The sequence below is a fragment of the Tauraco erythrolophus genome, chromosome 1 (genome assembly GCF_009769465.1).
Source record: "Tauraco erythrolophus isolate bTauEry1 chromosome 1, bTauEry1.pri, whole genome shotgun sequence".
NCBI classification, from domain to species: Eukaryota; Metazoa; Chordata; class Aves; order Musophagiformes; family Musophagidae; genus Tauraco; species Tauraco erythrolophus.
In genome coordinates, this window is record NC_141465.1 from 110,025,385 (window position 1) to 110,051,892 (window position 26,508).

At 39.8% G+C, this 26,508-nt stretch overlaps 1 protein-coding gene across 8 annotated transcripts in view; it reads right to left on the reverse strand.

The window, feature by feature from the left end:
- NBEA (neurobeachin) overlaps positions 1-26,508 on the reverse strand; it is a 531,270-nt gene that overhangs the window by 97,933 nt on the left and 406,829 nt on the right. For 7 of the 8 annotated variants that reach the window (XM_086612868.1, XM_086612875.1, XM_086612851.1 and 4 more), the window contains 3 exons: positions 14,362-14,479; positions 13,385-13,487; positions 5,899-6,014 (listed from right to left, as the gene is read on the reverse strand). In XM_086612868.1, coding sequence (XP_086468994.1) covers positions 5,899-6,014; positions 13,385-13,487; positions 14,362-14,479 — 337 coding nt within the window. Of the gene's footprint in view, positions 1-5,898; positions 6,015-13,384; positions 13,488-14,361; positions 14,480-24,397; positions 24,410-26,508 lie in introns of those variants that run through there. The other variant, XM_086612881.1, reaches the window with a different exon arrangement.

The window sequence follows — 26,508 nt, forward strand, 5'->3', positions numbered from 1 at the left end:
CCTATAATTATACAGTTACATATAGTTATATAAATAGGGGACTATATATAATATATAGCATTATAATATATCACATACATTATTATAATACTGAGCCCAGGGCTCAGTACTGGGGCGAGTTCTGTTTAACATCTCTATCAGTGATCTGGACAAGGGGATTGAGTGCACCCTCAGTAAGTTTGCAGACAACACCAAGTTGGGTGGGAGTGTTGGTCTGCTTGAGGGCAGGAAGGCTCTACAGAGCGATCTGGACAGCATGGATTGATGGGCCAAGGACAATTCCATGAGGTTCAACAAGGCCAAGTGTTGGGTCCTGCACTCGGGTCACAACAACCTCATGCAACACCACAGGCTTGGGAAAGAGAGGCTGGAAAGCAGCCCAGCAGAAAAGGACCTGGGGGTGTTGGTTGACAGTAGGATGAATATGAGCCAGAAGTGTGCCCAGGTGGCCAAGAAGACCAACAGCTTCCTGGCCTTTATCAGAATAGATGAGGTCACACCTCGAATACTGTGTTCAGTTTCGGGCCCCTCACTACAAGAAAGACACTGAGGTGCTGGAGAGTGTCCAAAGAAGGACAACGAAGCTGGTGAAGGGTCTAGAGCAGAAGTCCTATGAGGAGTGGCTGAGGGAACTGGGGTTGTTTAGCCTGGAGAAAAGGAGGCTGAAGGGGAGACCTTATTGCTCTCCACAGTTCTCTGAAAGGAGGTTATAGAGAAATCAGTGTCGGTCTTTCCTCCCAAATAACAAGCAATTGGACAAGAGGAAATGGCCTCAAGTTGTTCCAGAGGAGATTTAGATTGGATATTAGGAAAAACTCCTTCACTGAAAGGGTTGTCAACTGTTGAAACAGGCTGCCCAGAGAAGTGGTTGAGTTACCATCCCTGGAGGTTTTTAAAAGATGTGTAGATGTGGTGCTTAGAGACATAGTTTAGTGGAGACTTGGCAGTGCTAGCTTAGCAGTTGGACTTGATGATCTTCAAGGTCTCTTCCAACCGAAATGATTCTACGATTCTACAAAAACTAGGCCATTGCTGCTACATGAACAATTACTAGCAAAGAATTTGTATCTTTTAAGGAGATTTGTCTTATAGGATCTCATTGCAAAATGGTACAATTAAAAATGTATTTGGAAATTGGATTTCCAAAGGAGAAAAAAAAGAAAATATATATCGTCTTTACTTGGCAAAGGAGATCATGAATGTATTCAATACACTATCTTTGTGTACCAAATAGAAAATCCTGTATTTTTTTCTGACTTCTGAGAGTCCTGTCTACAGCACATATAAGAATTTGCTTCTATTTAACACAAGTGTATCTGGACAGTTATCAGTGCAAGTCATCAAAACAAAGGCAACATGTAGTAAAAGGTACTTTGCTTCCAGTACTGTATTTCTGGTAGACATATTCATATTTTAGTGCTTCATCAGAAAAAGTCTACCTGTTGTAAAGGAAATATTTTGGAGAAATACTTTTCAACGGAAGATTTACAGAAATAGAGGCACGGCTGTAAAAGCATTGGTGTCATTCAGGTTGCCTCATAGCTCTCAACTCCGCAATTTTCCAGATCTCAGGCCCTGGCAGTATAGTGCAATGCAATGGTGGAGCCAGGAAACATCTTGTTGATGTAACAATTTCTAGGTTTTCTAACACATATTTATGTTTTGAAGCTTCCTCCACTGCCATTGGACATGGAGCTCACATGCACTCCATTGTGGGTGGGTTTCTGGCTTGCCAGGAACTTTATCATGAGATTCTTTGCAATATCCCCACACTCTTCATGAGTTTTTGGAAGTCAGCTTCCTAGTTGAAGTACAGACTTCATTAGAACTACAAAATCAGGTTGATCTTCCAAAAAATAACTTTAAGGGATTTTTGCTTCAGTCAAAAAGTTGGATAATTTTAGGGTTTGTTCCAAACTGGAATAAAAATTTGTTGTCATGTGTAGAATTGCCTGTTGGGTTTTAGTCAGTTTAATTCTCTTATTTTGTTTTCAGAAGAGGTTTTTTGAGTGTGTGTCATTGGCAGAGAGCTCAGCTATCAAGGGTAAACTTTATTCTAATTTTAAAAAAATTGCCACAAATTTCCATGAGAGTGCATCAGTTATAATGATGTTAGCAACTAAAATCTATTTATCTATGTTCATAGAAACTACGAATCCTCAAAGTCTTCAAAAAATTTAAGCAGAAACAGAAAGCACATAATACAGCAATGCAACCATGCTTTCTTACAAGCTCTTTGAATTGAAGGCCATTCTAACATGCAATAGTGTCGTGGTTTAGCCCAGTCTGCAACCAAGCACCACTTAGTTGCTCGCTCACTTTTCCCCACAGTGGCACAAGGGGACGGGGAATGGGGGTTGTGGTCAGTTTGTCACACATTTTTTCTGCCACTCCTTCCTCTTCAGAGGGAAGACATCTCACACTCTTCCCCTGTTCCAATGCAGGATCCCTCCTATGGGAGACAGTTCTTCATGAACTCCAATGTGAGTCCATCCCACAGGGTGCAGTCCTTCAGCAACACATTGCTCCAGTGTGGGCTTCCCACAGAGTCATGGTTTCTTCGGGTGCAGCTACCTGCTCTGGTGTGGGGTCCTTCATGGCTGTAGGTCTTCACAGACTGCTCCACCATTAAGCTCCAGCTCCAGTGTGGGTTTCCCATGGAGTCACGATCTGCTTTGGGCACAGTCACTTGCTCTGGCATAGACTGCTCCACCATTAACCTCTACAGGCTGCAGGAGGGACAGCCTGCCATCTCACCATGGGCTGCAGGGGAATCTCTGCTCCAGCACACCTCCTCTCCCTCCTTCTTCACTGACCTTGATGTCTGCACAGTTGTTTCTCTCACATCCCGCTCTATCCACTGCAGCCACTCCAGTCCCGACTGGACCAATGAATTCTGGCAGTCCCAGTTGAACAAGTTCCCCACAGTGGGTGCTCCAGGAGCGAGGAGCTTCAGAGCACTCCAAGTGGCTCCAAGCCATGGCCACCCCCAACACCCGCCAGGCTGGGGGAGGGAGGTGGGTATCCCAGTGCAGACAACTGCCTCCACCTTCCCCCTATATCTCAGCAGCAGGTTCCACGTGGCATAGGTTTCTTTGTCCCTTCTTAAATATGTTATTCACAGAGGCACTGATTCGCTCAGCCCTGGCCAGAGGTGGTCCGATTCGGCCAGAAGCAGGTCCAACTTGGAGCTGAGGAAGCTTCTAGCAGCTTCTTAGAGCAGCTATCCCTGCAGCCCTTCCCCCGCTACCAAAACCCTGCCACACAAACCCAATACAAATAGTCATAGTTGATGTCAGCAGGACCCTTCATTTCACTAATCCTACAGGAACACTATCAGATGTGATAGCACTCCTGGTGACCGGGAAAGTGCCCAAGAATCTCAGCTGCTTTTAGACATCCTTCCAAAATCTTTTATGAGATCGTACAGTGATACTTTCTTCCCAACCTAAAACGATGACTGTTACCTTTCTTGAAAAATGAAAACAGAACAGAAAATATATAGATTGGTAAGGACTCATTAGCGAAAGCCAAGCAACGCAGATGGGTTAAGCTGAATTTCTTCTAGTGACTCAAATTTACTTCCCTTTCTTTCAGTAACAGGAATTTGAATTTGATCATGCACTGCTGAAAGACTTCATAAGATGGCAGGTAACGCTGTGAAAATGAGTAAGTGAGTTTATACAATTAACAACAACAAGATTACATGAACAAATGAGATTTACCACTATGAGACTGATATCAAAAATCTGCCAGAAATTAAGTGTTTTGAGTCTGAGAGAGACACTACTAAGGTACTGACAAAGCTGCTGTAAGCTTTTCCAAATACAATACAAGCTCATAGACAAAAAAAAAAAAAAAAAAAGGAGTCAGTAATCTTCTAAACCTTGGGCATAGCAGGTGGTACCTGGAATACAAATGCCAGGCCATTCTGTTGTAAGGCATTTAACAAATGACACTAGATGACATTAAGATAAACTTGCGTCATGCAGCCATCCAGGTGTTTGGCTATAAAGCCTGCCTAGCAGTACTAGTATCAAAAAATACGTCAAAAAATATTTTTCTTGAGACCTCTGAGATACTCTGAAGGAATGTCTTCAGGCTGAAGCTTGTTTACTGATGGATACTTTCATGTAAGTGTCACTGCAATTCCTAATTGACTTCAGACATAATGATGTCTTCCAGGTTTGGATGCTTTGGTGATGTATTTAAAAATAAATGACCTCGGAGTTTTAAACTGATTAAAAATGAAAAGTAATTTATCAAAAATTGGCTCAGCTCTTGTCTACTCTCATTTAAAGAGTTTAGACACAGTGCTTACAGAAGACATGAATACATAAAAACGAAATTACAAGTGAAGGACAGCTCTGTCCATAATGTATTGGACAAGGACTGAAGGGACCTAGGCTAACTTCACAGCTCTCCGGTACACCCTCCAAGTTCAGGTGAGGCACTCAGGGAGCCTGTGAGGCTCTGACTGCATTTCCGCACCACCAGAAGGGCAGCGGATGTGCAAGAGACGTGGAGTGGTTGGAGGCAGGCCAGTGTCCACCAGCAGGATAGCAGCATTCTTGTGGCACTGCTCCAGAGGTAATAAACGCTCAGCAGGACTCCTTCCTTCAGCAGAGATCTGCGGGACTGTGGCTATAATACTTGGGAACCAAGCTGGTGAGCCTGCATTGGGCTGCACCATATGGACTTTCCAGCCCAGGTCTCCAGTAGCTTCAGGGACTGTTTTCTGCTTCACTGCACAAGGTAAACATGCCCTCAGATTTCCAACTGTTCAGCGGTAGCACTTCTGTAACACACTGGGATAATTTGATGACACATTTATTAACGTCCGTAAGACTGGATGCACCAAAGATGACTACCATATAAGCGCAGAGGCAAAAGCCTAAAGATTCAAAGCAAGTTTGACAGCTCCTGAATTCTGCCACCGCCCTACTGGGAAGAACACAGTGACTGTCCTCAGACTGGTCAGCGTAACAGGTGCTACCTTTGAGTTTACACTTACACTTGTCTTATGTCCGGCCTAAGGATAACCTCAAGCATAAAAGTCAGGACCAAGTAAAGACAAGAGTTGTAACACTGGAGTACAAAGTGATGCCTGGTGGAATTTAATTTGGATTTCAAATTAAAGCTCACTGGACTGAAATGTCTGAGGAAGGCTCTCCGCAGGCAGGTTCATAACCAGCATGTGTGCTACAGGCAGGAATTGTAATAGTAGACAACCTCCTGGAAATCTTCGTATATGGTGTAGAAAACTGCTGCTTTTTACATTTAAAATTACCACAGGAGTTAACACATCGAAAAGGAAAAGGTGAAAGGAATAATGCCATTGTGAATGTTTAATTAATAACAATTACCAGAAAAGCTCTTCTTTTGCCAATAACGAATGGATGTCTACAGCAGTTATTTCTCATTTTAAATACCTAATCTGATAATATATTTCAGCTCAAAGAACTAAACGAGAAAAGATGCTGTAATCTAATCATACCACAATCCAGGTGACATCTGTACTAGGCAGAATACTGTTGTTATTCTGCTGTCTAGTTGCTGTTGTTGAGAATGATGAAGTAGCGAAATTACATTTTCCCATTATTATATCCAGACACTCTCTGGCAATGGTTTGTTGACTCTAATAAAGCTTCAGACAAAGCTGTCAGCAGAGGAAATGGCAGAAGGAGAGCAAGGAACAGCCTCCGCAACAATACATGAATCTAAAGTCTCAGTGATAGGTTGTGCATTTTCTGATAAAATATAGTGTATGTGTTTCAGAATCTATCATAAAGCTGCAGCTGAATTCTAGAAGGATAAATGTATTCTATCAAGTCATGGTGCTTAAGACTTCGACAAACATAAACATATTATGAAGGATTAAAGAGTCAGAGGCCTTACCTGCTATAGTGTTGAGGAACATCAAGTATTCAAAGTTAGATATCTCTCGTCTCTGCCAGCGCTGAGTCATGTTGGAGGATTTATAAAGCTGTCGGGGAGTGGCCAGGGAGATTCTCCTAGGAAATACATTTAAAGAATGATTTCTTTTAAGAGACTCATTAAATGTTAAGAAGTAGGGCAACATTAGTGTGATTCATTTCAGATTCTCTCAGAGGATTTTTTATTTCATTTAATGAAGTCAAGAAGACCCTATTACCCTTATTTGAGAAATGAGTAAAATTAAGATCTGTATTTTATTTTACCAGTACTACAGCATTGTAACCATTCAGAATAATATATGTTGTGTTTTATTTTATTCTGAGTCTGGTTAAAAGACTGGAAGTAAAAGAAACTGCAGACCTCCTGGTGCCTGGCTTGGACAGCAGAAATAAAAGAGGAACAACATTCCTCTGTTTCAAAAGGATACATTGAGATGAGTTCATTAAAGTGAGTGAGTGATAGATTAAAGTGCAATATATTTCTAGCACATGGGTTGAAGATATTTATTTCACAATTTGTGCACCTCCTCCATGGTCAGCTACCCATGATCCCTTCCTATATCCCAGTAAGCTTCAAGATTTCTATTTATAGCCTGGTTTCTGAAAGAAACAAGGTTTATTCAGTTATCTGCTTACATGTCCATCTGCCTGTCTCTCCATAATAACTTCTGAATTACATTTCACTCAAATTTGGAAGATGAGTGGAAGCCTCTAACATACTTAATTTCCACACATTTTCTAAAAATTACATGACTGGATAAGGGAGAAAAAAACAACCTACTGTACCAAGGAAGAGAAAAGTAGAAAACTTCAGCTCTTCTATATTCTATTTGACAGCATCACAATAACCAAATACCGCGCACCAAGTTCTAAATTACCCATAGTATATATTGTCACTGGTAGGTAAAATATAGAGGACTAGATTCAGTCTAGACTACTGCATCAAAGAAAAAAAATCTTCAACAAGCAGAAACAGCCTCCCTGCTCACAACTCATTTCTAAAGAAAACGGTCCTTGCTGAAAAGAAAATACAAGGAAAATCTTTGAAAGAAGGAAAAAATCATCTCGTCAGATAGATTTTTTTTAAAGAAACTTAAATCTTATAACTGGATCAAAACAGAGAAAATGTTATATCTGATGAAAAAAAAAAAAAAGAGGATCTCTCATGTGTAGCCTATTTCTGAATTTAAAGTATATATCTAGCATTTATTCAGCTTGTCAAGAGTAAACAGGGACATCCAAAACTTCAGCTTTCAGTTGCACACCAAACACACTAAGTGTATTATTTCTAGACTCTGAATGCTGAATATTTTCATAGAATCATAAAATGGTTTGGGTTGTAAGGGGCCTTAAAGATCATCTAGTTCCAAACCTGCTGCCATGGGCAGGGACACCCTCCACTACACCAGGTTGCTCAAAGCCTCATTCAATCTGGTCTTGAACACTTCCAGGGATGGGGCATCCACAGCTTCTCTGGGCAACCTGTTCCAGTGCCTCACCACCCTCATTGTAAAAAATTTCTTTCTTATACCTAACAGAAATCTGCCTTCTTTCAGTTTAAAGCCATTGCCCCTTGTCCTATCACTACACGCCCTTGTAAAAAGTCCCTCTCCAGCTTTCCTGTAGGTCCCCTTTAAGTACTGGAAGGCTGCTATAAGGTCTCGCTGGAGCTTTCTCGTCTCCAGACTGAACAGCCCCAACTCTCTCAGCCTGTCTTCATAGGAGAGGTGCTCCAGCCCTCAGATCATCTTTGTAGCCCTCCTCTGAACCCGCTCCAACAGCTCCATGTCCTTCCTGTGTTGGGGACCCCAGAGCTGAATACAGTACTGCAGGTGAGGTCTCACGAGATCAGAGTAGCAAAGTCATATACAGGGTGTCAAACTAAGCAGCGATTACAAAAATGTGGACCATCTATTTCTAAAGATATATGTAGACACTCCTGCACCTGTGCTAAACTCTATTTCTAGAGAAAGCATGAGTATTGACATGCAATTGGCGCGTACAGTTATCACAAGTATGTGTCTGAATTGTCAATGTGTAGGTTGTCAATGTCTGCCATACTTAAGCTTACGAATTGGGCATACAAAAACAACCATGCAAGTATAGGTACACTTTATTCTTTTTTTTTAATCTCTGTATTTACCCAAAATAGCAGTACATAAGGTCTTGCCAGCTTGGCTAGCCTTATTTTACAGCAGACTCTAGGATGCCAATGGTCAATACACTTTACTAGTACACAGGACACATTATAAAATTATTTAAAATTGCTTCTATTACCCTTCTTCTGAACAATTTATCTAAAAAATTACCTGAATATAATCATACTTTATATAGGATTTTATAGGATAACAATTACTTTTACAGTGGAACTCTCAAAGGTGTATTGTTCCCAGTAAAATATGACTAACACTACACACAAATTAATAAATTCAGAAATTAAAAGTACTAAAGAGATCATTACATTTACAAAGCTTTTCTGTCAGAGACCGTCTGTTCCTCCCACAACAAAACAACATTTATGCATCAGTACAGCTTAGTAGCTGATTTTAGACTTTACCCACAATCTCCCAAGGAGTCTCAAAAATCTGCCAAGTGCTAGACTTCACATTTGAATGCCTGATTTGAGCGAACTCTACACAAAACCAAAATATACTTAAGAAGCTCCTTATTTACTCTGTATCTACGGTGTCCAAAAGATTCAGTTATTTCAGCATAGACTGGAAAAAATTATGCACAATAAATTGGTTTCACACTTGCTTGTTTCAGTTAACACAGGAAGACCCACTGTTTTGTGTTTTGATACATCCACACAACTTTGATCAAACCATTTCTCTCGTTCAATATGCCATCACCAATATGAAGATGCACAATTAAATGTGCTTCCTTTGCTTTTAGAGAACCATGAAATACCTACTCAAAATGGAAACTGCAGAAGACCCTCTGATATACAAGGATATGATTCAATTTTTTCAGTTTTATATGTTTAAATATGTTTAGAAAACACTCCATGGTATTTTGTTGAGGGAAGGGATGTTATATATCCTGTATGTGGAGCATTACCCGCCTCCTTTCAAAATCACTTTTAATTTAGTTAGCTACAATCCAATCTCATACAGAGAATCTTTAAGTATCTTGTCAAAAATGTAGCACCTGCATGATGTTTTGTGTTGTGTTGCTCCTGTTCAGAAAAAAAAAAAAGGCTTGCAAAAGTCACTGGCTTTTGACAAGAGACTCATCAATATTCATCTTTAATCAAAGCTCTAAAAGGGGTTTTATGCTTTGTTGACACCAAATTTTAGTTTTCCTGCCCCTTTCCCTTCCCAAAATCAAACCTCTGCAACCAGCTATACTGAGATCTGGAAATCTATCACCAAGCTACTGATATGGCAGGGCTGAGCTGATGTTGAATATAGTTACGGTATCAGCCAAAGTATGTTTTCTTTCAGCAAAAACTTCATCATTTGTATTTCTTAGCCTTAATATCTGGAGCCATTGTTTAATATAATGCATTAATAGCCCACAGAATTTCAGTGGAAGGTGCTAGCACGTGTTAAGTTGTGAAGTACGATACTGCATCTTTTACCAATTCTTTGATCTCTGTATGCTTACAAAACTGTCCAGCAGCTCACAGTAGGTTTCTATGCTGTGATGTTACTCTCAATAAAAATTCACCAGTAAATTACACCTGAGGTGTTAGAACCCTAAAAAGTGGTCTGCTAATAGTGTAAAAATGTGGATATTACTCTACCTACATAGAATCATATAGAGCTGTAGAAATAAGTTAAATAAAAGGCACAGCACTGTCTGCCCAGCTGTATCATATGGCAAGGTCATAAGGAAACTACAATCAATGCAACATGTTTCAGACACAGTGAAAATACACTCACGAAAGACAGATGAATTTGATTAACAAATCAGACCAAACTCTTCAACATGTGACTAATTTTACGGACGTAATTACTTCTTTGCAACATTAAGCACAGGCTTGAATGCTTTGTTGAACCAAAGCATTAGACAGGCTGTTGGGAAAGGTAGCAAAGAGGCAAAATGAATACTGGCTCAGAACTGCAGGTCTGCAAGTCTTGGAAAGAGACACTAGTTCACCTGCTTCCAATCCTTCGTGCCATTAGAAGATCATAAATGTTGCTTTTTCCTTCTACTTCCTTCCACCTTTCTTAATCGTAAGATTTCTCCATAAAAACAGAAATGCACTTACAGTCCATGTGCTGCATTAAAAGTAATTTACTCCTTCAGAATGTTTCCATTGTTAATGCAATTCTTTACGATAATGTAATTAACTTCAGATGAAACATTTATCAGAGTAGCGTCAGAGAGGAAATATTACTTACAAAAATAAAACTAAAGAACTTAAGCAAAACAACTTGAAAGATCTACTTTTGTCAAAATATTTTAATCTGGAAAATTGGTCATAAAAAAGGGATAAAATTTTACTCAGCATTGCAGTTCCTTTCAGTTACTCAGCGTAATTTCTCCTTATGTTAGTAATACAAATAAGCATAATTTTAAAAACTTAGCACTCCAGAGCCAATGTATTCATAGGAAGGGAAACTATATTCTATCATTAACAAAATATTAACTACAGAGCAGTTATAGAGCCAGATTTTCCCTCAGTTACTCCACTGCAATCCTACTGAAGACAAATAAGGGTATGTAGGAAGAAAACCCTCCTTTGGGTTAAAAACTGGCTGGACGGCCGGGCCCAAAGAGTGGTGGTAAATGGGGCTAAATCCGGCTGGAGGCCGGTCACCAGTGGGGTTCCCCAGGGCTCAGTGCTGGGTCCAGTTCTGTTTAACATCTTTATCAATGACCTGGATGAGGGGATTGAATGTACCCTCAGTAAATTTGCGGACGACACCAAGCTGGGAGGCTGTGTCGATGTGCTCGAGGGTAGGGAGGCCCTTCAGAGGGATTTGAACAGACTGGATCGTTGGGCTGAGGCCAATGGCATGAGCTTTAATAAGGCCAAGTGCAGAGTCCTTCACTTGGGGTATAAAAACCCCAAGCATCGCTATAGGCTCGGGGAAGAGTGGCTGGAGAGCTGCCTGGCGGAGAAGGACCTGGGGGTCTTGGTTGACTACCGGCTTGATATGAGCCAGCAGTGTGCCCAGGTGGCCAAAAAGGCCAATGGGATACTGGCGTGTATCAAGAATAGTGTGATCAGCAGGAGCAGGGAAGTGATCCTGCCCCTGTACTCGGCACTGGTGAGGCCGCACCTGGAATATTGTGTCCAGTTTTGGGCCCCTCGCTTTAAGAGAGATATTGAGCTCCTGGAGCGAGTCCAAAGAAGGGCGACTAAACTGGTCAAGGGGCTGGAAAATAAAACTTATGAAGAGAGGCTGAGGGAGTTGGGGCTGTTTAGCCTGGAGAAGAGGAGGCTGAGGGGAGACCTGATTACGGCCTATAAATACTTGAGAAAAGATGGTGGGGAGGTAGGGGAAGGACTCTTTACATTAGTGATGGGTGATAGAACAAGAGGAAATGGGCATAAGCTTAGTCAGGGGAGATTCAGGTTGGATGTTAGGAAGTATTTCTTCTCTGAAAGGGTTGTCAGCCACTGGAATAGGCTGCCCAGGGAGGTGGTTGAGTCCCCATCCCTGGCTGTGTTTAAGAATAGGGTGGATGATCTACTTGAGGATATGGTTTAATGGGGATTAGGGATGGTTGGACTCGATGATCTCTAAGGTCTTTTCCAACCTAGAAATCTATGAATCTATGAATCTATGAAAAAAGGGAAAAAACATGATTACAGGGTCTTTATTGTGCATAAATCATACCATGATTACACAAAAACAAGAAAGAAAAACTTCACTACCATATGCCAGAGTTATTCTGAAGGCTAGCAAGCTCATTTTCTATTCAAATTGAACTTTAATCAAAAAACTATGGAAATCACTGTATATTATAGCTGAAACTTTTCTAAATAATTATATATCAAAACTTTTTCAGACAATTATTCACTGAATAATGCACAAAGGATATGAATTTCAAAAGTAAAAAATGTCACTGTACATATGAAATTCTGATTGAGAAATTTGCATTTTGTTTGTTCTAGAACATGTGGCCATTTTTATTTCAGAAAGGAATACTATTACTTTCCATTTAGAGACAGCAATTCCTTTAATTTGAGTATTTGGAAGAGCAATTCAAATATTAACAAGATACACCTTCCAAAGAAATGCCCCAACTTTCCCTTGATCTCAGTGAAAACTTGAGAACTTTGGCAGTTTGCCTAAGAACTTCAGCACATTCTGGAGATGAAGCCTTAGGCATCATGAGACTCTTGAGCTCATGACAGGGTATGATGTTCTCCAGTTCTACAAATGCTTAGACAATTCAGAGTATTTCTACATTCTGCATTGGGATAAAACAAGGACAATAGGAAGCTTTAGTTTGTAGGAAAAGACTTAAAAAGAAGAAAAACACATCTCAGACATTACAGTGATGATTAAGTCATTGGCTTTTGGCCAAGTCATGCCAAATGGAGATCTGAACCCAAAGCACCAGATTTTGTGAATTTCCTGCTGTTTCCTCACTCCCTTATATTTATTTATTCTTCTTTCATTTTGACCATAAATTAATCCTTAATCTAAATATTTTTCAGCAAACTTCTGCTGATATACCCTCAAAAACAATTTTAGGTCTGAACAACTATTTCTAAACAAAAAAACAAAATTGAGGCTGGAAATTTCCCCCCCCCAATTCAGTGAAATACACATGAAGATCATTTCACCCAACATTGAAATATGAATACTTTTATAGTATAGGATCTGACAATTCTTAGCCTTATTTCTGACCATAGGCTGATTTGGTATTGATATTGACAATATAATAAAAACTGTACTTATCCACAGTATGTAAAAATCTCTAAAAATGAGCCTTAGTTAGTCTTTTCCCAAATACATATCCACCATAATTTTGGAAACAGAAGAAGAATGCATTACACTAATGAAGGGAAGAAATTTGGAAATTGCAGAATAGTCACTATACTGATAAGCAATGAAGTAAAACCCACACACATTCATATGAACGGCAAAAGAGAAGATGTACATAAAAAAATAATTTTAATTCAGCAAGTTTAGTTCCATGTCCTGCACAACAATCTCAGCAACGATGAATGTTCACCTATACATTTATAAAACCTGACTGAAAAATAGACTTTGAAGAGATAAGGTACAAGTTTTTTTTCCTGTCCTTCACTGGAAGGTACTTATTTCCTGTAATGATTTAAAAAAAAAATCTAATTTACAGTATTCTTACTTTCATTCCATAATAACAGGCCATAGAGTAAGTAAAGGTAATTGTTTCTCACGCTAACTTTAAGAGAAAATCTAGAGTTTTATGACAGGTATAATGTTTTAGTATCAACATGCTTAAAATATCATTTGTATGATATAATAAACACAAAGTATACAAACTATTTTAATTACCTGGCTTGTGGCAAACCATAGCTGGTTCCTACTCCAACACGTGGTAAGCTGTACACAACTTTTTTCACTGTTGCTTGATCAGGAAAATTAAACATAACAGAAGCTAAAGGAAGAAGAGAAAACATCGACTAGTAAACCGTATGCAGAAGTCTGTTTTTCCACCTGCATACACTTTTAAAATGCTCTTTGTTTTTTATCTGGAAAGAGAAGTCAGTTCCACTTGTATCCTCCTGGGGATCCAAGTTAGAACACAAACTCCTGGCAAACTTCATACCTACGTCTCATTAGCTGGTTAACATTTTGGAACTAACTCTCCCATTTTGCTGAAGACCTGAGTGAGGTATACTTCAGAAGAACCACGGCTTATCATTAACCTGTATAACCTCTTATCAGGCTGGGAAGCTCTTCAGCAGTTGACTTGGCTTTCAGTCTTCTGACTGGTGCATTAAAACACAAAGGACCAGAAATTGTTTAATTTTCTCTCCAGTTGAAATCATAACTTACATCAGAGCTCCTCAGGGCAAAAGACTACTGACACACCTCACCAACCACTCGACTCTGATTCAGAGTAGCACATACAGAAAACTCAGTGGTTGATCTGGTCCTTTTTACTTTAACTCATTTCACAATTAGAAAAGCAAATATTCTTTAGGTATTTCATTAAAATATTTACAGAAAATGGAGGAGAGGGGTGAGACCATAGAAAACGCAAATTTCCTATCAAACATTTGAAGAATTTACAAATTGTAATGATTTGTTTTTATAAATAAATCTCACTGCTGCACAGAAAGCAGTGAGGTTGATTTATGTGATTGATTTTAACACGCAATGCAATGAATACATGCAAGAGTAAGCATTACTGAACACAGACATAAGCACTTTATCAAAGGAAGCACAGTTTAAATTCTAAGATTAATAAATAACACACAAAATAACTACTAGCGCATTTTTATGCAATAAAATAAACAATGACATACTTCTGTTTGCCATAAACACTTCCAGAGCTGTGTTCTGGAGAAGATAACGTCTTGAAAAAACAGCCCGAATCTCACTGAACATCCATTTTCCATGAAGACCTTCTGTATAGGCGAGGACCTTTAAAGAAAGTCCAGGTGACAGTTATTAGCAGGAGTTTTCCAACAAAATATTGCATAAGAACACAGTAAATTTTACCCATCAAGGACATACAGTTAATCGTATCTCTTTAACACTTAAAAAACGTGAGTTAAAACATGAACTTGAATATTTTTAAAAAATGCAATGTAGTATAGCTCTTAAAAGAATATCACTAAGTACCATAACCTGATACTCCTAAGATCTATTTCTTATGAGTCATAAGTCATCAACTTATTTTCCTAAAAAAAAAAAACAAACAAACTCCACAAGCAAGCACAGGATAATGAACACAGTTGCAATTATACTTAGCTGTTTTCTTCCAACAACGTACATGAAAATTGTCAGTTATTTATCGGATATCAGATTTACTTCTGAGGCTATCTTGTGCAAAGTACAACCAAAATAGTATAACTTGCTATTCACATCCATTTCAGGGTCATAAATTAGAACTCCCTCTGTTCCGTTAACAAATACAGAAATTAACCAGAACACTATGTCGACACAATAATTTTTCTAAAGTTAAATACATCTAATATTCAAAAATACGAACAAAATTTAACAATTTGTATTTTTGCATTTTAAAATTAATGTGAAGATGTTTTAAAATAAAATATTTTAAAATTAGCACTGTTTTTCCAATTGGTCAGTTTCTCAGTTGAAGGTATTGGTCTAAGACTAGATATTAATACCTAAACAATCTTTTTCTTTCTTCTTTCACTGTTCTGGATGTTCATGAAAACAGACAAAAAAAAAGACATCATCTGATTAGGTGTCAGCTTTATTAACTTATCCATGAATTACCATTCCAGCAATATCATGCATTGTAGAACAACCCTTTTTCCTATCCATTTCATCAGCTGGAAGGCTGACTCCAGTCCTCCACCTCTGCTCAGCTGGGCTCTGCCCATAGCTGAGACCCTGACACTTCATACTACGAGTCAGTTGTTTGGGATGGGGACCGTCCCCTCACTACACCCAACTGCTTTTCCCAGGCTCTGTAGACTGTGCCTTCCCTTAGACTGCAGTTACTAAGAGAGTTGCAGCCTCCGTGAAACAACAAAACACAATGAACATCTTCAATAAAGGGAAATGCAAAAAGGAGATTTTGGACTGGAGAGACAGGATTTCTCTGTTCTCCATTAGGTACGTAGAAACTGTTGGTATATGTTGTGGTTTTACCCGATCAGCAACCAAACACCACGCAGCTGCTCACTCACCCTCTCCAGCCCCTGGGGAATGGCGGAGAAAATTGGAGGGGTAAAGGCAAGGAGACTCATGATTTGAGATGAGAATAATTTAATAATTAAAATAAAATAAAATATAAAATAATAATATGTTTATAATAATAATAGTAATAATTATAGTAATAGAATATACCAAAAAAAGTGAAGCACAGTGCAATTGCCCACCACCTGCTGATCAATGCCCAGGTCATCCCTGGCTAGTGATCCTAGAGGAGAGAAATCCCAAAACCACAATCCCGGGAAAGAAAGAGATCAAGATTCCCATTCAACCCTCACCTATATACTGAGCATGACATTGCATGATATGGAATATGTCATTGGCAAATCTAGGCCTAACTCCAAATCCTAAACCAGATTGTGGGTTCGTTGCTCCAGTACGTTTCCCCCCAGCTTCTTGTGCACCTGCATACTAGCAAAGCATGGGAAGTTGAAAAGTCCTTGATTTCTTAGCAACTAAAGACATCAGTATGTTATCAACACTCTTCTCATACCAAATCCCATACTAAATCCAAACCACAGAGCTGTTCTAGCTACTAAGAAGAAAACTAACACTACCCCAGCCGAAAACAGGACAGTAGACCAGCTTGCAGTGCTTTACTCGCTCAGTTGAGGTCCTTGCTCTCTGCAATCATGACCTCCCCCAACTTCTGAATAGGGAAATGTTAGGGAGACCATATGTTGCTGCTGTCAAGGATCCTTCATGCTTGAGGTAACAGAAATTGTATTCCTTCAGTTTTTTCAATGATGTAGCTTCAAGCTAGTATCATGCCTTCACATATGAAAAAGCTAATTTAAGTTTGCACACTTGGTGTTAAAAGAGCTTCGTGGGTTTTTGTTAAATTGTTCTCCATAACTCTTTTTCTCATAACCATGATGAGTGTATTTCAGAGATGATGGTAACAAGAGCAACAATACAAACGTGCTTCAGCACACTGAACAGCGTATAAATGTTAGTTCTGCCCTTGATGGAACCTGGACAGAGGAACACTTTGAGTCTCCTGCACTGCCTACATAAGAAGAAGTTACAGACAAAACTTAAGAGCAATGCTGTGGCTGATGGCACTGTTCCACTCACCTCAGCTCTCCACGCTAAACAAACATAGCCTTGAAGAAGGGAAAGGGCCTGATTTCTTTGGAGGTCCCCTAGATACAAGCAGGAGACTATATGCTCCCTCTATTCAGTCACAGGTCAGCTGTGGAATTACTACCTCGTATGCTAAATTCTTGCAATGGTTAAAAATCTGCACCTTATTTTTACTTTGAACTCTGTTGATTTCAGCTTCTAGGCACTAGATCTTGTGACACCTTTGCCTGTGAGATTAAAGAGTCTTCTAGTATCAGATAACTTTTCCTTGTGTCAGTCATTACAGACTATGATCCAGTTACTGCTTAGCTTTCTCTTTATAAGCTAAATAAACCAAATTTTCCTTCAGTTTTCATTGACATCAGATGCTAGGATACAGCTGGTATCGTGTATGTGAAATTCACATAGAATCACAGAATCATAGAATGGTTAGGGCTGGAAGGGACCTTCAAAGGCCATCTAGTCCAACCCCCCTGCAAGGAACAGGGATATCTCCAACTAGACCAGGTTGCTCAGGGTCTCATCCAACCTGGCCTTGAATGTCTCCAGGGATGGAGCATCCACCACCTCTCTGGGCAACCTGTTCCAGTGTTCTACAACTCTCATGGTAAAAATTTTTTTTCTAATATCCAATCTGAATCTACCTCCCTCTATTTTAAAACCATTACCCCTTGTCCTATCACAACTGGCCCTCCTGAACAGCCTCTCCCCATCTTTCTTGTAGGCCCCCTTGAGGTACTGGAAGACCGCTATAAGGTCACCCCGGAGCCTCCTCTTCTCCAGGCTGAACAGCCCCAACTCCTTCAGCCTGTCCTCATAGGAAAGGTGCTCCAGCCCTCTTATCATCTTCGTGGCCCTCCTCTGGACCCTCTCCAACTGGTCCATGTCCTTCTTATGTTGGGGACTCCAGAACTGGACGCAATACTCCAAGTGAGGTCTCACGAGGGCAGAGTAGAGGGGGAGAATCACCTCCCTCGACCTGCTGGCCACGCTCCTCTTGATGCAGCCCAGGATGCGGTTGGCCTTCTGGGCCGCAAGAGCACATTGCCGGCTCATATTGAGCTTCCCGTCCACCAGTACTCCCAAGTCCTTCTCCTCAGGGCTGCTCTCGATCCATTCACCACCCAGTCTGTATTTGTGCCTGGGATTGCCACGATGGTTAAGAACAATGACTGTGAAGATTTCAGCACCCTCCTTTGAATGTATTCTACTGCTATTCGATACATAATTTTTGTAAATACACAGATTCTTAAGATACAGAGAGGAAATAGGAAGGAAAGCACTCAATTTAAAAAGCTAAAAGATGAGAACACTGTTCCAGAGAGAGAAGTTTGAAATGTATATATGTAACCAGATCTACAGCAGCCAGCAGATTTGCCAAAGAATTAGTTCCTTGACAAAGCACCATGCTTCAGGAAATCACTTTTTGTTTCAAAAATGTTTGTAGTCGTTCTTTTCTAAAGAAAAATGTTTAATGCTGAGTATATCCTATGTATTAACATTTCAGATGATCCACAGAAATACATTTACAATGTCTTGATATATATCACAGCTTAGGTGTTATAGATCAACACCAAAAGCACATTGTATACCGACCATGCACTGGTTGCTTTTTTCTTCTTCCTCTTTTTACTCAAATATAAAGCAATTGTAACTTCACAGAGGTACGTTCACCTTGCTATGAAATGAATGACTTAAAATACCACTCCTGCAAAGCAGTAGAAAGGATAGGAAATCAGAGGAAAGGAAGGAGTCCATAATTCAATTACTGTCCTCAATTACACTCTTCTTAACTGTCTATTAGTCCTACAAATATCAGATTATCATGTCGATATCGAATCATCTCAATTATTTCAGTATTTCTGTTGTATTGTTTCCTGTTCAAGATATACTACCCATTTTTGTTTTCCTCCATCACATTCATCTAACACTATTTTCAAGTGATGCATTAAACCTTCCGTTATTAGGTATCTACAGTTTACAGCAGAAACTACTGACATTGGTGCAGGATTCTTTCTTGTTGTTGTTACAAGAGCCAAAAGTAATTTCATTTTTCTGAATTCGAATCCTTTAAAAGGTTTATACCTTTTTTTTTCTTCCAAGATGATTTTTAGCATTTCACTTTCTCATACCACATGAATGAAGGCCTGGCTATTTTACACTTTTTACCAACTGCATGTATTGTATATTTCATTATTCATAAAAACATGGAAATAACCACTTCATTCACCAAAAGACACTGAAATTATGTTATCTAGTTATTGGAAGCCAAAATTACCATGTGCTCTATCCGACATTTTGTTGTTGTTTATATTTAAAGTCAATACTCATTATTTTGATAGCTTTATGAGCTTTTTCTCCTAAAAACAGTCATGAAGACTTTTTCCTCTAGGTATGTCACAATGGTCGAAACTTTATGACTAAGTACAGAATTCTAGATATACCTCAAATAAGCTGTTTTTAATAAAATAAAAAACAACCAGTCAATGAACAATGTCTACATTTGAACTGAGCACACTTTTAATTTTTAATATCAGCTGCAATTCTTTAGTTTAAAGTACATTTCTCCTTGAAAAACTCTTTCACTTAGAAATATAGGTATGTTCTAAAGATAGTAATGGGTCCATTGGCCAGATGATAGACCAAGAATAAAAATTTGCTAGGATGCATTGCAGTAAGATGAACCTGCCACCCTAATGGGCGAATGAGAAGTCTCTACGTCTCAGGGTTCTGTAATATGGAAAAACATCTATTGGTGACACTTAGATTAGATTAGTAAAGCAGCTTGAGATGTTTGGATGGAAAGCTCTGCAGAAGAGAAGCAGAACCATTACTGAAGTGCTTTCCCACTTGGCTCAAATATGAAGGCTCCATTATTTTAATTTTATTTCTGATATAATCAAGATCTCTCCTTTTTTTCAGTTATGAGTCAAGACATTTTTAATCATAAACCTACTTCGGTAATATTCAATTATTGATAATGCATTAATTGATAATTAACAGCTGGAATTTTGAAGTATCGCATTAAGCAGAAGACCAGAAATATTAGTTTTCATTCTGCTAGAATCCCTGATAGATTATCTTTCGTATCGAGGCTTATTTTTGCTGCTTTATGCCATTTTTTGGTATCTCACAGCACCAGACACAGCATGCAAAAGGATATTCTGGCTCTTTTGATTATTGTTTCTGGAACTGAAATAATCACAAAATCAGGTGCTATAAAGAAGAAAGCAGCCTGTATAAGTCCTGTCTATTCTCAGTTGCTAACTTTATAGTAAGAACAGTCACTTCTCCAGCCTGTTGCAAAGAATTGCTGCTTATTGCTCAATATTTCCTTTTTTAAAACTAGCCTGTGAGGGTGACTCATTAATGCCTATGTATGTGAATTCAATCTACTGGTTTCAATGGGAATTCATAATTTGTCTTCTGTAAACAGATTTCTGTTTCTGGGAATTTTAATTTTAACCTGATTCCTCAATGAAAGTATCAATTGATACTTGTAACATTTGTCAAGCTTTGTTTATACCTAGCGCAAAATGCATATATCCAACTTTGTTGTTGTGTTTTGTGGTTTTGGGGTTTTTTTTTTATTTTCAAAGCACTTATTCCCTAATTTCCTTCATTATTTTTTACCTTTTGTACTAATAATGTCAAACAACAAGAGCAGTAAGGGACATGGTTGCCTTGTACTTATGTATAGTAGAACTGATTCATTTTTTGCTGCATTTCCACAGATACATTCCAAAGTTCCTATAAATTATTTTTTTTCAAAGTCTGAAAATGATGGAATAAAACAGGCATTTCTTGAAATTAAATGTTTTCTTTTCCTTTATCAATTACCAGAAGGGCTTCCAAGAATACTGTATTTTTCATACCAAAGATACTTTTTCATTTTATAAAGACAGTTTTATCCAGTGCTATGTGTAGCTACTACTACCTTTAACTTGGATATCACTATTTTCATTATAACATTAAAGAAAAGAGCTCTGGCATATCCTTAGTTTAGACATCAAAATCCCATCTATCTGTTAGATGGCTCTGTCATCCAGGAACATGAGGTATTGTCTTTGTCATGTGGTACTTATTTCATTTTCTTTTTCATCTAGGGACACAAGAAACTTCTATAAATTTATCCTTTTCTGTCCTTCTAAGTTTACCCCTCCTACTTCTTCAACTTTAGTCTTTTACATTTCAAAAAGTATTCGCTCTGTATTTGAATGGATTTGTCTTGACTGAGTAAGGTCTAGTGGGATGCTGTTGTGTCCTGGTAGACCAACTCAAAGCAAACATTCATCTTTTTATTTGATTCAAAGGCTTGGAGACATGTGCTTAAAAGCACCATATTGTATATGCACAATCAGCCCCTCCAGCAGTCCAATAGCACTAATCATTTTTTCAGATTTCTCTATTTTCCAGTGGTTTAAGTGTTCTGAACTATGTGTCCAGTGCTGCAATTTTCACCAAATTAGCATGTCTTCCTCAACACTGGCAATTGGTAGCTACAACTATCTCATTCATGCACTAACTATATACTATACCTTTTTTGTCTTTTAACTAAGCTTGCAAAGTTGTGTTTCTTCCAATACAAAATCAGCCCTTGTCATCCTCATATACAGTGGCCCTTTAGTTTGAACAGGATTTTTGTTTTTATTTCATTCTTCATTCATTATCACCAACTTTTGGAAGTCAGATTACCTGCAAGAGCCAACTACGAGTCCCAACTATGAGTCCCCTCATGTGTCTCAACATTGAACAAAAGACAGGAAGAAGAAATTTTGCATTTCAGTTGCACTGCAGTCTCTATACCTATGTTATCAAAATGAACAAAAGTAAATAGCCTTGGTGTTCCAAGTTTCCAGGTCAGGAGCTTGCACACAGTTTCTCATGACAGACTTTTCTGTGAATGCAGTTACCAAGGAGAGAAGAGAAACTCTCTGAAGCTTCCTCGTCCATCCTTGTCAAATGAATATTTAATATCCCCTAAGGTTGAGAAGTGTTTTTTACAATGGAATTCTGTTGCAAACTTTTAAAAAAAGATATATTTTTGTTAGTCTGACAGTACTCTCCTGAAAAACAATCAAACACAGTTGTGATGGACATAAACTATTCAAAAGATTCTGCTTGACTCTTTTGCCTCTCTATTGTCTGGTGGAAACTGTATGTCCTGCTTTCTGTATAAGTGAGTGAAGAGATCCATAACAAAAAAGTTAAAATCTAACTTTGTGGTCACCTCATCTTTTTTGCAGACCAATAAGCAGGAAAGGAGTGTAGGCAGGTGCCTTCGGCCTGCTGCCTCAGTGATACTAGGGGGTGATATGTGTAGTCAAGAGCAACACACAAGTTGCCTAGAGGTTAAAGAGAATCCCAAAAATAACAGCTCAGGTAATAAAACTTCCCCCCCTAGGGGTGCTGTGGGGTCGAAAGCCCAACTTACGTGCTTCTATACGAACGCACGCAGTATGGGCAATAAACAAGAGGAACTGGAAGCTCTTGCTATCCGGGGAAACTACGACATAGTTGCCATCACTGAAACATGGTGGGATGACTCGTATAACTGGAGTGCTACCATGGATGGCTACAAGCTCTTCAGGAGGGATAGGAGAGGTAGAAGGGGTGGTGGGGTTGCCCTGTATGTAAGGGAAGATCTAAACTGTTTAGAGTTAAATGTTGGGGATGACCTAGTAGAATGTCTGTGGGTGAAAATCAAAGAGGGGCCTATGAAGGCGGATATTGTAGTGGGTATCTGCTACAGGCCACCCTATCAGGACAGTGAGACTGATGAGCTATTCTTTAAACAACTGGGGGAAGTCTCGCGCTCACTAGCCCTTGTCCTTATGGGTGACTTTAACCTGCCTGATGTCTGTTGGAAGTATAACATGGCAGTCAGGAAACAGTCTAGGCGGTTCCTGCAGAGTGTGGAGGACAACTTCCTCTCACAACTGGTTAGTGAACCGACTAGAGAAGGAGCTCCCCTAGACCTGCTGTTTGTGAACAGAGAAGGTCTTGTGGGAGATGTGAAGGTTGGAGGACGCCTGGGGCTTAGTGACCACGAGATAATAGAATTCTCCATTCTAGGGGAAGTTAGGAGGGGGAACACTAAAACGGCCAAGCTGGACTTTGGGAGAGCTGACTTTGGGCTGTTTAGAAGTCTGGTTAACAAAGTCCAATGGGAGACAGCTCTCAAGGGTAAGGGGGCGCAGGAGGGATGGTTACTATTCAAAAAGGAAATTCTGGAGGCACAGGAGCGAGCTGTCCCTGTGTGCCGGAAGTCGAGCCGCCGGGGTAGAAAACCAGCTTGGATAACAAAGGAGATTTGGGAACATCTCAAAAGAAAAAGGGATGTCTACAAGTCTTGGAAGAATGGGCAGGCATCCAGGAATCAATACAGGGAGGAAGTTAGGGCATGTAGGGAGATAATCAGGGAGGCAAAAGCCCAATTGGAACTTAGACTAGCCTGCTCCGTAAGGGACAACAAAAAGTCTTTCTATAAATATATTAATAACAAAAGGAGGGCTAAAGATCACCTCCAGCCCCTACTGGACTCAGGGGGTACGTTAGTCACTAGGGATGAAGACAAGGCTGAGGTCCTTAATGCCTTCTTTGCCTCAGTCTTTAATAATAAGGTCAGCAGTTCCCAGGTGAGCTGGCCTTCGGTGTCTGAGTGCAGGGAGGGAGAGCAGATCGAAGCTCCTGTGATCCAAGAGGAACGGGTCAAGGATCTGCTCCTTCGGCTGGATGCCCACAAGTCTATGGGGCCTGATGGTATCCACCCGAGAGTCCTGAGAGAGCTGGCGGATGTCATTGCCAAACCCCTGTCCATTATCTTTGGGCAGTCTTGGCTCACTGGGGAAGTTCCGCTGGACTGGAGGCTGGCGGATGTTACCCCCATTTACAAAAAAGGGCGGAAGGAGGATCCGGGGAACTACAGGCCTGTCAGTCTGACCTCGGTGACGGGCAAAGTCATGGAACAGGTTATCTTGAGTGCTATTAATGAGCACATACAGGTTAACCGGGTGATCAGGCCCAGTCAACATGGGTTTATGAAAGGCAGGTCTTGCCAATCAAACCTGATCACCTTCTATGACAGGGTGACCCGCCTAGTTGACGAGGGAAGGGCTGTGGATGTAGTTTTCCTGGACCTCAGTAAAGCCTTTGATACAGTTTCTCATAGTGTTCTGGTGGAGAAACTGGTAACTGCTGGCCTGGATAGGTACACCCTCCTTTGGGTTAAAAACTGGCTGGATGGCCGGGCCCAAAGAGTGGTGGTAAATGGGGCTAAATCCGGCTGGAGGCCAGTCACCAGTGGGGTTCCCCAGGGCTCAGTGCTGGGTCCAGTTCTGTTTAACATCTTTATCAATGACCTGGATGAGGGGATTGAATGTACCCTCAGTAAATTTGCAGACGACACCAAGCTGGGAGGCTGTGTCGATGTGCTCGAGGGTAGGGAGGCCCTTCAGAGGGATTTGAACAGACTGGATCGTTGGGCTGAGGCCAATGGCATGAGCTTTAATAAGGCCAAGTGCAGAGTCCTTCACTTGGGGTATAAAAACCCCAAGCATCGCTATAGGCTCGGGGAAGAGTGGCTGGAGAGCTGCCTGGCGGAGAAGGACCTGGGGGTGTTGGTTGACTACCGGCTTGATATGAGCCAGCAGTGTGCCCAGGTGGCCAAAAAGGCCAATGGGATACTGGCGTGTATCAAGAATAGTGTGACCAGCAGGAGCAGGGAAGTGATCCTGCCCCTGTACTCGGCACTGGTGAGGCCGCACCTGGAATATTGTGTCCAGTTTTGGGCCCCTCGCTTTAAGAGAGATATTGAGCTCCTGGAGCGAGTCCAAAGAAGGGCAACTAAACTGGTCAAGGGGCTGGAAAATAAAACTTATGAAGAGAGGCTGAGGGAGTTGGGGCTGTTTAGCCTGGAGAAGAGGAGGCTGAGGGGAGACCTGATTACGGCCTATAAATACTTGAGAAAAGATGGTGGGGAGGTAGGGGAAGGGCTCTTTACATTAGTGATGGGTGATAGAACAAGAGGAAATGGGCATAAGCTTAGTCAGGGGAGATTCAGGTTGGATGTTAGGAAGTATTTCTTCTCTGAAAGGGTTGTCAGCCACTGGAATAAGCTGCCCAGGGAGGTGGTTGAGTCCCCATCCCTGGATGTGTTTAAGAATAGGGTGGATGAGCTACTTGAGGATATGGTTTAATGGGGATTAGGGATGGTTGGACTCGATGATCTCTAAGGTCTTTTCCAACCTAGAAATCTATGAATCTATGAATCTATGAAAGAAAAAAAAAAAAAGATGCCAAGGAATGGAAGAAAAAAGAAAATATCATTGTGGGAAATGCCACTATTTATAGTTCTATTTGAAATAGCAAGCAATAGTATGCTTCAGTCACAAAGCAGCAGTTGATTTCATATTTACCATTTCATAACAGCCTAGTAACCATAAAATCTATGAAAGTTATCTGGTACATTCCCTACATTAATGTCTTATGGGATGTTTCCAAATTTGCAACCTCTGCACTTAAAAGAAGATGTCTGCCAATAAAACATGGAGTACTTCACAAAAACAAATCACAGTGAATAGATACTTAATCAAAGAGCTGTCCATCGCCAGCTACAGAAGTGTGTTATGCACCTGATCCAGGTACACAACAGGGTAGCATCACACAATAGTTTAGCACCTTTGTATGCTGTTAGAGGTTAGAAACACATGAAAACAACTACTGAAAATCACTCTCTCCTGTCAGGGATTTGGATTTCCCTTTTTCAAGAGTTTGCTAGCATCACGATTTGCTTCGAGGAAAATGTGAAATTCCAAATGCAGATCTTCTCATGTTAAAAAAAAAAAAAGGCTCCTATGCATGTACAGCAAACTTTCTTCTCCAGAACTATCTAACACGGAGCTCACTACAAGTACGTGGCAGACTGAATGATTGCTTCATGTATTCTAAATACAGACTCTTAGAGTTTACGAAATACCGTATTGAGTAAGCATTATATAATTTCAAAAGGTTTGATGAAGTACTGAATATGATCAACTTCCAGATTTAGCAGGAAAAATATGCATACACTGTAACAAGGGATATATCATGTCAAGATATGTAAATGTAAAAGAAAACATATTTATTAAGACATTTCAAAATCAGTTACGTTCAAATAATGAAACACCTTGTATTTTGCTTTTCTGAAATGGGAAACAGAATGTAAATAGACAGGAAGACAGGAAAGACAATTCAAATTAATTTAATATCCTAGTGTTTCATTGACTTCTTATTATTTTCTTTTTTTGTATATACTTAAGCCACTTTAAGAACATCCTTCTTGTCTCAGTTCCCATAGTCACATAAGAGTAAACACTTCTAAAATTGCACTAAAACACCATGTTATCATTTTTGTTTTGCACTCTTTGGTCTAGTAAAACGTTCTCAATTTCTCTTTGCATTAAAGTCTCCTTTCCCCTTCTTTATTACATGCTTCTGTGTAAAACGTTTCTTTATTTTTAAGCCTTAAAAGCTTTCCTCCCAGTAGCTCTTGTGATGCTATGCTCTGCAGGATGAGCTGAGTATTATGTGCCATTATAATTTCTCCATTCACATAAGTTTTAAAAATCTTTTTTTGAACTTTTTATTAAAATAAATATTGGCACTCTTTCTTCATTTTTCTCTTCATCTTCAGGGACCTA